This window comes from Oryx dammah, unplaced genomic scaffold, assembly GCF_014754425.2.
Source record: "Oryx dammah isolate SB20612 unplaced genomic scaffold, SCBI_Odam_1.1 HiC_scaffold_21, whole genome shotgun sequence".
Taxonomy (NCBI): Eukaryota; Metazoa; Chordata; class Mammalia; order Artiodactyla; family Bovidae; genus Oryx; species Oryx dammah.
The window spans coordinates 30,220,029-30,232,034 of record NW_024070205.1 but is presented as its reverse complement, the minus strand read 5'-3'; the positions used below and the strand labels follow the sequence as shown (position 1 = coordinate 30,232,034).

The following is a 12,006-nucleotide window of genomic DNA, read 5'->3' as shown; positions in this document are numbered from 1 at the left end:
AAGAGACGTAAGCGGCGGAAATTCGCCATACTGCGCAAGCGCATTCGCGTCCTCTGGCTCCGGGCCCAGGCAGTTCAGCTCCAGAACTTGGTAACGCCCAGGGACTGACTAGAGGCCACGCCCGCTCACAACCAACGAGCCAGTAGAGAAGAACTATGCGGTTGCTAAGGGAAACCTCTAGCGGCAAGATGGCGTTCGCCAGTGAGGGACGCGCGATCTCCTGCATGTCGTGCCGGGAGCTTCCAGGGAGGCCACCGCGGGACGGTAACGGCCGACTACCCTACCAGGCCTTCGTTGGGAAGGGAGGGAGGCGGACAGGTCCGGGCACTCGCTGAGCATCCCCACACCTTCACTGCGAACCTAGCTCGCACCCCTGGGAGCTTTGTCGTCTCCAACTCAGGTGTCTGTGTGCCCACGGTATGGGCGGGGTCCCGGGCCCCGAGTAGCAAAACCGGCTGGGGCCTGGAGACCCAGTCGGGAGGAACTGAGTCGACTCTCGGTGACCCAGGGTGGCGGGGCGGGCGCCTCTGCATGGGTTGGGCGCTCAGCATATCTGCTGTATAAACGGATTAACAGCTGTATATCAGCATATCTGCTGTATATAACGGACCCAAACAGCCTTTGGGGAGCAGTGGGGGTGAGGCTCACTAAGAGGTGAAACGACAGACACCTAGAGAAGCCCCGGGATGGCCCCCACCCCGTGCGTGCTGGTCGTCAGCCGCGTCATCTGTACCTGGTGCTCACCTGGGTGTCCTTTCAACCTTCAGGTTATGGGATCTACGTTTATCCGAATTCTTTCTTTCGATATGAAGGAGAATGGAGAGGAGGCAAGAAACACGGTAAGGACAGGCTATGGCCTCTTGCTGTAGCCATTCCACTGACAGCACACGTCCCAGAGGAGCTGGGGCCACGTGAGTGCCTGCCACACCGGGCCCTCACTCGTGCGCATGAGGGGCCATCTTCTGCAGAATGGGGGACCCAGATAGCCACCTTGGTGCTGATGAAAACTGTCTTTATTTTTTCCTTGAAGATGAAGAGCCTGACCATTAAAAAAAAAAAAAAAAGTCTGAATAGCAAGGAGAGCAAGTAGCAAGCGAGAGTCCCCTGGCGTCCACCCCAGAGGCAGACCTGGACTTTCCAAAGCTTACTGTCACAGTTGGATGCCTGTTTGGGGTTCTGTCTGCTCGAAGCCTCTGCAGATTTTTCTGCCAGAGGATTGATCTTTCAGTATTTTCTCATGAACTATTTGTGTATCAGTTGGCTGCCAGTGTATTTTGAACCTTTTGACTTTTATGGGAGTGTTTTTGCCACATGGGTGTTTCTCCCTTTTGTGCTGAAATCTGTGAGTCTCTTCCTGACCTGGACAAAGTGGTTCCTTCTTTTCAAAATGTATTTTTCAGTGTCACCTCGTGCTTTTCTCTCTCTCGCCCTTTCTCTCTCCCCCGCCCTTTCTCCCCCCAGCCCAACTTCCCTCTGCACCTGCACTGACAGAGGCAAGATGGCCATCACGTGCTCTCTGAGGAGATCTAGGGGCAGGGTCCCTGAGCTTTTGATGGCCCGGACAGAACCAAATACAAAGACCTTGTGACCTGCTCTTCTCCCTGAGAAACAAGCCCAGCCGCACATGGCCCCAGCAGTCACTCCCAGCCACAGCCTGACATCACAATGTCTTTCACCAGGTCGAGGGAAGCTGCTGTTTAAAGATGGGAGTTACTATGAAGGTGACTTTGTGGATGGAGAGATCACGGGAGAGGGCTGTCGGCACTGGACACTGACAGGTCAGCTTGCCAGCCCTTCCTCCTGAACCCAACCTGCTGTGAGCTGCCCCCTCCTTTCTGGATGCAGAAGACACTGTGTCTAAACCTGAGGACCCCTGGCTCCCCAAAGGTGTCTCGTAGTGGCCTCGTGCCAGCTTGGGGTGGGACGGCCCCAGTGCTGCCTGCAGGACCTCAGACCCTCACAGGCAAGCGTGAAGTGGATTTTTGGTGGAAAGAAGTCTCACTCCACAGACTCTGGCCTGGAGGGGCCTCTGCTCCAGGCATACAGACCGCCCCCCCCTTCCCGAGAGGGTCCCTAAGAGAGCGGGAGAGGATTGTAGGTGATGGGACCATACCCACTCTGTCCCATCTCCTTCATTCACCAGTGTGAGCTGTGAGATAAACATATACCCTGCTCTGTGACCACTGCTGCCCAGGAGTCAGGTGAGAACTGGGTAATCATTACCCTGAGGAACTCAGGAAGCGGCTCTAACCCTAGTCACGGCTTCCTGCCTCCCATCCAGGGAACACCTACACTGGACAGTTTGTTCTCGGAGAGCCCCAGGGACACGGCATCATGAAGTACCAAGCCGGCGGACATTACGAAGGGGAGCTCTTCCGCGGCCTGAGAGAAGGTCGGGTGTCCACAGGAAGGTGCAGGGTGTGGGCTGTGGGGCAGACACTGCGGGGCCTTGGCCATAACCCTGCTGGGATTCTGACTCAGGGCCTGACGGCCCGGGCACCAGCATGCTCCCCTGTCCACTGAGGTTTAGAGTAAGGGGTTTACAGCGAGCCACCCAGACCTGGTGACTCAGGTCCCCGTTCTGTCCTTGCGCTCAATCCTGGCTGATCTGGCCTTAGCTGGGCAGGTCTTCTGGCCTCATGGAGGGTCGCAGCCCTTGAGCAGGGCTGTGGGGCTCCTGGGTTGAGAGGCTGATGGCCCCTCCTGACCCTCCACTCAGTTGTCATCTCCACATCCTGCCAGGCTGAGCCAGTCAGGAGGCCACATGTTGGGGAGGGTGGACAGCGTGAGTCAGTAGGCCACATGGAGGGGAACAGCGCCAGTCAGGAGGCCACCATGGGGGGGATCAGTGCTGGTCAGGAGGCCACATTGGTGGGGGGCCAGTGCGAGTGAGGCCCCCGGGAGTGAGGGGAGTGGCTACGCCCCCAACAGCCCACCCCCTGCAAAAGTCCCTGCCCCTTCCAAGGCCTCCCCATGGAGTGTGGATGCGCTCCCCTCCCTGAGTGTCCAGATCCTGGAGACACCATGCCTACACTGGCAATTTCTCTGGTCTCTGGGTCCTCTGAGTAGATGGTAGAGGCCCAGGATGGCCGCGTGTCCGCAGCATGAACTCACTCCTGCAAGCTGGCCTTGACTACCCGAGCGGGACAGCAGCATTTCAGTCTCTATTCTGGGGGATTGTGGCCCTTGAATGGCACCCCCACCCTCACTTGGGACCTTGAGAACTGAACCCAGAGCTGCTCCCACTGCGTGCGGCTACCCAGCTGTCCTAGATCAGATCTTGGGGCCGAGGGACCCCATGCAGCTTGGTCCCCAGGGGTGCCAACGCTAGCTTTCCTCCAGACAATCCCCTCCCCTAAGGGAGGCACAAGGTGACCTCTGCTCTGGCCTTCTCCAGGACACGGGTGTCTGGTGGATGCAGATGGACAAGTGTACTGGGGGTCGTTTCACGACAACAAGCGGCACGGCCGAGGGCGGATGGTCTTCCGGTGAGTTCACTGGCCAGCGGGCCATCCCCCCTCTAGCGCCTAGCCCTGAAAGGAGGGTCTATGTGCCTGGATGGGATTCTATAATTTCTCTCTGTTATTGAACTTGGTTCTATGTGTGCTTAGTAGAAAAAATATCAATCTCCACCTCCCTTCTCCATCCCAAGAATAAAATATCTGGTAGGAAGGTGGAGGTTGGGGGAATGTAGAGTGGGGCTGAGAGCGCACCCCCCCCGCCCAGGTTTCTCCTTCAGGCCTGTGGCTGGACATCTTCCAAATTCTGGGCAGTTTTCATGCAAAATTCTGCCCTGGGATTTGCAGGGTCCCTTCCTCCTTGGGCTTCCTTCCCCGTCATCCTCCCCAGTCTTCACACCTGGGACCCAGCAAGCAGGGCCGCCTGTCACTGCACCCTGCTGGGCACCCGGGCTGCCTGCCCTTCCGCCAGATCCTGGCAAGGCTGCGGCTCACGCCATCTGTTCTGGGCCTATTTTTGCCTCAGTCCTGGGGACATGCACTGGGGCCCAGCCGGGGAGCCGGTCTGCGTCAGTGCAGCCACCTGGCCTTCCCAGCCTGAGAGCAGCCTCTGCGCTTGCCCCCAGGAATGGAGACGAGTACGAGGGCAACTGGGTCCGAGACCAGCGCCAGGGCCATGGGATGCTACGGCTCGTGGATGGCTCCACCTATGAGGTACTGGGGGCCAGCCAGCCAGTGTTTTCTGCCCTGGGCACCCCCAGGTACAGCCAGGTGTTGTCCTTCTGACCCCATGGGGTAGGGACAGCCCCTGTTCCTGTTTTGCTGATGAGAAGGCTGAGGTTCAGGGAACTTAAGGTCTGGCTACTCACACCTCTTCATCCGTTTGGTTCCTGATGTACCCTGTGACCAACACTGTCGCCTGTGGGAACCCTGGTGACGCCTTTTTGAGGGGACATGCCCAGGAGTCCCAGTGGCAACGACCTGGGGAAGCAAGCAAGGCCCTCCCCCTCCTCACAAACAGGGCTCTGTACCCCCTTCCCACATCATGGCAGCTGCTGCTCTCAGGTCGATGGGGTTTAGGTGCCATGAGGCCAAGAGGGGCAGGCACATGGGAAGACCTTCTTTGTCCCCAGAATCCATCATCTTTGTGCTTCCTTGGCACCAGCCCATGTGTCTGTCCGGGAGCCAGGATGTTGGCGCCCAGGATGTGTGTCCTGTCTAGTGGTTGGCTGGCAGGGACAGCCCAGCAGCCCACCCAGTAGATGAGGAGCCCCACTGGCTCTGCAGAGATGCCCAGGGTCAGAGAGTGTCATGTGAGCCTGGCCTGAAGGATTGGAGAGGCTGCGTGTGCAGACAGCATGGAAGGGCACTATGGGCAGAGCAGGGCGAGACTGGGCTACCGGGCAGGAGGAAGTCTTCATGGCCTGAACGGGGTTGGGGCAACAAGGCAGGAGGTTGGGGCAGTCTCACGTGTAGGCCTTGGAGCCACAAGGGGTTGGAGTTTTATTCTAAGCATCATGGAAAGTGCTAGAAGAAGTTGGTGGCCTGATCCCTGTGTTTGAAAGGTCCCTCGCTCACACATGAAAAGAGGTGATGGCGACCAGTGTAGGGTGTGGGACCAAACTTGGAGTGGTTTGGAGGTAAAGACATCAGACTGTTTGACAAGAGCAGAAGTGAGGATGTCCCCACATTGATGGCCTGGACATTGGACAGATGAGAGTGATGCCTGAACCTGAACCAGGAGACAAGAGCCACACCAGCAATTGAAAATGTTAATGAGTGAAAGGGAAGAAGATACTGCAAGGGGTGGAAGCAAGAATATGGAAAAGGCAAATGTTAAACTGGCCCAGGAGGTGCCCCCAAAGGTGGTATTTTGGGACTGGCTTGGCTGCATCCTTGGGCCCAAACACCGGGCTGAGCACCTGGGAGACGTGAGTGACTCATGGCCGCAGCTTCTGGAGTGACCAAGCTGCCATCGTTCTTGGCTGTGACAGGACGGCTGTGAATGCGTGGTCGTGGCTGTGAGGCCCCTGGTGTCCTGGACACTCACAGGGAAATGATGTGAGCTCAGGTCTGCGTTCAGCTCCACCACAGCCCCAAGAGGCCCTCCTGTCTCATAGTCTTGGGGCTCAAATAGAATTTGATCATGTGGGTTGCAGGATTAGGTTGTGAGTTGAATTCACATGTTTGCCAATTTACTCATGTGCAAGTTACAGCATAGTTTGGAAAGGAAGTCCCAGGAGACAGGGGAAAGCCCAGCCCCTCTGGAGACGCAGGCAGGCTGCGGCCACACTCCACCGGGCTGGGGAGCTGCCCAGGGCACCAGGCGTGTGTGCAGGAAACCTGGGATGCAGGGGAGCTCACCAAGCACAAACCCCTGAGCCTGAGGGCTCAGGAGAGGGCACGCTGGAGCCCAAGGGAACCCCCTTCCCCCAGCGTCCCTGCAGTGCCTGCCTAGGATGGCCCCAGCCGGTGATGGGACACGTTTCAGGGTCTGGCTCCCAAAGCACAGAGCTGGGCGAGAAGGGTCAATTTGGGGCTGAGAGGTGGTAAACTGGTAACTGACTGGGGCCCTTCCTGAGATGGAGTGGCCTGGCAGGGATCATGGAGTCCTGCACTGCCCGCAAAGCTCCCCGCAGCGTGCTCCCTGACGTGCTGGTAAAATAATGCTCTGCTCAAGTACCACCACCTCCCAGGCCCTGGTCCAGCAGCTGGCTGTTCCCGGGATGTTGTGTCCACACAGCTGCCAGGTGGGGCCTGGGCTGCTGCGGTTGACAGTCTGCACTGGAGCCTGTTTGCAGAGGCCGCTGTGACCTAGCCAGAGCTTTGTCTCTTTTCCCCAGGGGGATGTCTTTCCATCCTCATGGAGCCCTTTAGGGCTCCCCCTGGGCAGCCACAGCCTGAATTCTGCAGAGCTGCTGTGGAAGAAACACAGGGGGACCCAGGAGAACTCCCACGGCGTCCACACCTCTTGGGCTGGCGACCAAGGGACCACAGCGCCCCGCACTGTCATTAGGGCCTCGCTGACTCTCACCACCCGACTCAGAGACGAGGAGGTCTCCCAACCAGGGGGTGACAGAGACCCCACCTTCTTCCAGAGAGCCCCATAAAACTTCGCCCCCACCTCCACCCCACCTGCCCTGCCCCCAGAGGCTCTGCGGGTGCCTCCAAGGCTATCCTGGTTTCCCCCTCTATGCCTCCCTTGCAGGTGTCAGCTCAGCTGCCCACCCCACCGCCCTCCACCAGGGGGCAGCCCAGCCCTGCCGGCCACTGTCCCTGCGAGGGCTGCCCTGGTGTGGAGCTGGGCTCTGGGCTGGATGTCAGATGGAAAAGGTAGAGCACCAGGGGGCGGCAGCCCCATCCCCACCCCTCCACCCCTGGGCGCTTTACAGATGAACAAGAGTCCTCCAGGATTTGAACTCTTCACCTGTGTTCCCATTGCTTAGCAGTGCCCAGCCTCAGGGCCTCGTGCTCTGATGACCTGCCCTCCACTCGGGCCCTGAGCGCCTGAATGGTCAGGAAGTGCCACCTGCTTTTCCCACCCCCCACCATTGTCACAGCCCCCACCAGGGGCAGACACCCAGGCCCTGAGGCCACCTTTGCCAAACGGCTTCCTGACATCGTGGACACAGGCCAGGCCTGCTCACTCAGGGTTGTGGGGTCAGGGCTGGTGGGAGGACAGGGCCACATAGACGTGGGCTCCGGGTCTCATTGCCCACCTCTGAGCTGTAGGGCTGCCTGCTGGTCTGACCTCTGGGCGTAGGGGTCACCCGGCAGAGGTGGACTGGCCACAGGGAGCTGGTGCATCTCCTGTGAGGGCGTAGCTGTCCCCAGGCTCTCACTAAGCAAACAGCTAGCTTTCTATTTTGTAATTTTATTGTAAAATACAGATAACATAAAATTTATCATTTTAATTCAGTGCACAGCTCAGTGGCATCGGGCCCATTAATGTTGTTGGGCAGCCACCCCCACCATCATCTCTAGGACTTTCTCCTCTTCCAAAACCGAAGCTCTACCCCCACTCTCCTACTTTGTGTCTGTGTGACTCTGACTCCTCCAGGGACCTCAGAATTGGGATCACATTGGATTTGTCCTCGGGTTTGTCTCACTCAGCATGGTGTCCTAAGGTCCATCCACGTTAGAGCAGGTGTTAGGACTTCCTCCCTGTTTGAGACTGGGTCTTGCTCCATTGCACAGGTGACCCTTCCACACTGCATCTGGCCGCTCATCCACTGATGGACACGCAGCCTGTCCCCACCTTGGCATCTTCCTGTGAGTGATGCTGCTGTGAGCCTGTCTTGCTCCCGACTCCCCTGAGAACAGTGCACTTGCTGGGTCACGTGATGATGATTCTATTTGTAACTTTGAGACTCACACCATTTTACATCCCCACGGGCAGCACCAGTGTTCCAGTTCCCCCACATCCTCTCGATGCTTGTGTTTTCTGTTTTCTAAACAACCTGGGTGCCGGCCGTCATCCCTACCAATAAGGTGATCGGGAGGTGAGCCTCGTCCACTGTAGCCGTGGCCTCTGCTTGGCTGTCTGGCCTCTGCCGAACCCTCCTGGGGGACTCCCTGCGCTCGCCTCTCTGGGGTATATCCTGAGGCCAGCCCCAGGTACAGCCGTTCCCCGCTTGAAGCACGTGCTCATTATCTAGGGATGTATGAGATGCCTCATGTGGTGGGTGGGGGTTCCTCCACCTTTTGACTTCCACCCTCAGAGCCTTTGCCCCAAAGTGAGGCCCGGGCCTCCTTGGACTGCACCCTCCCAGCACCCCATTGCTCCAGAAAGCCATTCTGGGCTCCCCTCACCACAGCCCCCCTCTACCCACCCCCCTCAGTGTACTGCTCTTTATCTCTCCTGCAGTGATTTGATTTCCCAGAAGACAGACGGTTTGTCTTCTGTGGGTGTTTTTGTGTCAGAGCCACAACCCACCCCCTGCCAAATTCCCTGCCCCTGCCTCTTCCAGCAGCCCAGCCCATCCAATGGGAAAATATCCAGTGTGGAGAGCAGGAAGGCCCAGGAGAAGGGCAGCCAGAGCCCTGGCGTCACTGCACAAGGGCCCCCACTGCCTTCTCCCCAGGGCCTCCTGAAGCCGAGCTTCTCAGGGAAACTTTAAAAAAATTAGTTCTAGAAAAATCTTATCCCTGAAAATCGATGCAGTAAATCTGTTATAAAGTGAGAACAATGAATCCCAAACCCAAACTGACTCCCACTGCCTTGCAGTGGGGCCAGACAGGCAGTCAGGCTGGGTGGCCATAGTTTGCAGCAGCCAGGTCGTCTGGTCCATCCTGGGGCCTGAGGGTGTTTCTGGCATGAGCCAGACTCTGTGGTGCTCTCCTGCCGAGGGAGATGGGGACATGCATGCCCAGCAGCAGCAAGCTCATCACTCCTCCTGAGGATATGGCGTGGGCTGGTGACCCCCAGGAGCACCAGGCAGCCCCTGGGGGAGAGGCGTCCTTGGGGCCACCTCCGTGGAGCGCAGGGAACAATCGTTGGCCACGGAGGTGAGCGCATGCCAGGCAGAGGGGATGTAGGCTTGCTGTCCGGCCTTGGGTGCACATGGATCATTCCTACCTGTGCAACAGTAGCACATGCTTCCACCAGCTTCCATCCGTCCCCAGGGCACCTCCATGCGCGTTGGCTGCGTTTCTCGTGTTGGCTTTCCTGGGGGAGGCCTGCTGGTCGGTGCACCTGCTCACTGCACAGAGCAGGTGGTGGCCTTGTGCGCATCCTCACCTGCTTCTCACCTGTGCATCCGCAGGCATGCCAGGGTCCTGAGTGCCCAGCCAGAGGTCAGTCTAGGAACGGAGGCCCTGACCCCAGGAGCACCATGAGAGGTATCAGCCAGTTGTAGCATCGCCAGCGGAGGGGCCTGGGCTGCCAGAGTGGAACCCACACCACCCTGCATGCCAGGGTGAGGAGGGTAGACACAGACGGACCCACAGAGGCAGCTTGTTTTTGCAGCAGCAGAACTTGTCATACTTTGAAACCCAAGGAACTTTTGACCAGGATCGTGGTGGCCAAAGGTGATGCCTTAAGAAAGTGAGGGGCCTTGTGTCTGCCGAGACTGACGGTGGTGGCAGGGCTACCAGCACTGGCCTGTGTGGCCACTGTGGCCCCAGCATGTCACCTCAAAATCTGGAGGCCCCGGCCCCTGCAGCCACAGGCTCAGGCAGGTAACTCGGGCCAGGCCCCTGCCTGGTCTGGGAGCCAAGGCTTCAGGAAAGCCCCCAGCTGCTCCAGGAGTGAGTTTGGTGACAGTTGGGGCTGCCCCCTCCAGACCGCAGATGCCATTGAGGTGGGTGTTGCAGAGCTGGGCCCTAGCCCTGCTGGTGTGTCATCAAGACCCCAGTGCCCTGGGGAGACCTGGAGGTGAAGAAGAGACCCAGGAGGAACCAGGAGGGTGGCCTTCTGACCAGGGCAGAGATTCAGAGTGTGCCTGAGAGTGCCGACAATGCAGGAGAGGACAACACAGCCACAAAAGCAATTCTAGGAAAACCACCAGCACTTTCCCCAGGAAGGAAAAATAGCGTCGGTTAACTAGAAAATGGAAGGCTTTCTTATCTCTCCTTGCTTGAACTGTGGTGTTGGAGAAGTCCCTTGCACTTGAGAGTCCCTTGGACTGCAAGGAGATCAAACCAGTCCATCCTAATCCTAAAGGAAGTCAGTCCTGAATATTCATTGTAAGGACTGATGCTTAAGCTGAAACTCCCAATACTTTGGCCACCTGATACGAAGAACTGACTTATTTGAAAAGACCCTGCTGCTGGGAAAGATTGAAGGCAGGAGGAGAAGGGGACTCAGCTCCTCAAGTGAAAGGCCAGGGAAGGAGTTACGAACATGTACATCCCCATCCTGCAGCTGAGAGGCCCTGGGCCCCCCAGCAAACCATCTGCCACAAGGTGTGGCTCACTTACCCTGGTGACCATCTCCTTCTGTGTCCCCTGTCCTGTCCTGTGTCCTAACGGGGGCCCCATGCCCTTCTGGCTCTATGTGTGTTATGGAAGAGCCCTGTGTGGCCCTGTCATCCTCACTTCCTTCCTGCCCCTCGCTAGCACGCACGGGTCCTCACCTGGACCGGGGGGCAGGAGGGGGCTGGCCTCCTCTGTGAGACGGGTTAACCCACGTTTGTTCCTGCTTGGGAGCATGTCGGCTGACTGAGAAAGGGCAGCATTTTCAAAGGCGTGATTGATAACAGTGATTAAATTCTACACTGTTGCATTAGTTTCATTGCTGGGGTCTATCTGTAGCGAGTTCTTTGTCGAAGCCTAAGCTGGTGGGAAAGGAGGGGGGCCCACATTCCAGGAGCGTGATTAAATAGCTGGTCAAGGGTCGGGAAGGACCCCGGTGACAAGTAGATAGCAAGCACTGGACCGAGACCTCACAGGGAGCTGATCCTGCTGACACCCAGTGAGGGGCTCCTGGTCTGATGGGCAGGTTCATAGCCCGTCCACTTGGCAGTCATGTGCCCCCGGCCGCCCTCCAAGGTGCTGCGTGCTGGATTTGTCTGCGTCTGCTTCTGGCTGAGCCCAAGGCTCTGCCTTCATAGTTGTGAAAACCCACATCTCGTGGATGGCCCTGGGCTCATAGCACTGTCAGAGTGTCAGCATGTGCGCATTCCTGCCCTGGTTGCCTCGGGAGGCCTCTGAGGGAAGTGTGATCCCTGCCACCAGGAAGCTGTGTCCTGACCAGACAGACAGGCCATGGCCACGATGGGGAGGGAAGGGAGGAGCCAACGGGCACAGAACTTGGCCTCCCACGGCAGTAAGGTTTGGGGTCACATGATGCAGACCCTCGGAGGGAAGGCCTGGGCGGTCACATGGAGGAAGGGCCATGCACACTGAGCTCCCTTCCTCCAGCTTTCCTTGACTGGACTCCCAGCCTCCCACCTGCCCCTGGACATCCTCTGCACGTGGCCCGGCTCTGGGGGCCTGGCGTCCAGCCCAGCAGGGCGGGGGGGAGGGGAGGTGACCCCAGCACCACTGTGCGGGATGAGGATGAGGCCCACGGCCACCCGGGCAGACAGCACTCACCCCGGCGCAAAGTGAGTGCAGCCCCTGCCACGGAAATGAGGCGAAGGGCAGTGCGGCCCCACAGGAGGGCTTTGTCTGTGAAGGCGGCCACCCTTCCTGGGGCCATAGACCAGACTGCATCCCGTTAGACCATCTGCTGATGCCCAAGCCTGGGACCTGAGCCAGGGTGGCTTCTGTTCCCCAGCGCGGAGCCGCAGAAGAGGGCGTGGACGTCAAAGCAGAAGGGCTGAGGGGGTGGGGTGAGGGCAACAAGTTCACTTTGCCTCGTGAGAGGTCTGTGTCTGACCAGCCAGGAGTCCTGCTTCCCAGGTGCGAGCTGGTGACTTGTCAGGTCTGGGGACGGTGTCCTGAGCGAAGGAAGCAGAGCGTCCCAGTGACTTTTTCACCCACGAGCGTCACCGCAACCCCGGCCAACAGACTGCTGGGGCTCGAGCAGGGGAAAGGTCTGGTGCCCACATTAACCTGCCCCACATACCTGGGGGGCCACCCTGCAGTCCCAGGGCTATCCCCA

General features: G+C 58.5%; 1 protein-coding gene across 1 annotated transcript in view; it reads left to right on the top strand.

The window, feature by feature from the left end:
- The first annotated feature begins 130 nt into the window (after nucleotides 1-130).
- The window catches only part of MORN1 (MORN repeat containing 1), a 49,279-nt gene continuing 37,403 nt past the window's right edge, over nucleotides 131-12,006 (top strand). The window contains exons 1-6 of the mRNA XM_040264102.1: nucleotides 131-264; nucleotides 768-839; nucleotides 1,680-1,778; nucleotides 2,282-2,392; nucleotides 3,398-3,488; nucleotides 4,085-4,172. Of these exons, the coding sequence (XP_040120036.1) occupies nucleotides 156-264; nucleotides 768-839; nucleotides 1,680-1,778; nucleotides 2,282-2,392; nucleotides 3,398-3,488; nucleotides 4,085-4,172 (570 nt within the window). The 5' untranslated portion in view covers nucleotides 131-155. The remainder of the gene's footprint in view (nucleotides 265-767; nucleotides 840-1,679; nucleotides 1,779-2,281; nucleotides 2,393-3,397; nucleotides 3,489-4,084; nucleotides 4,173-12,006) is intronic.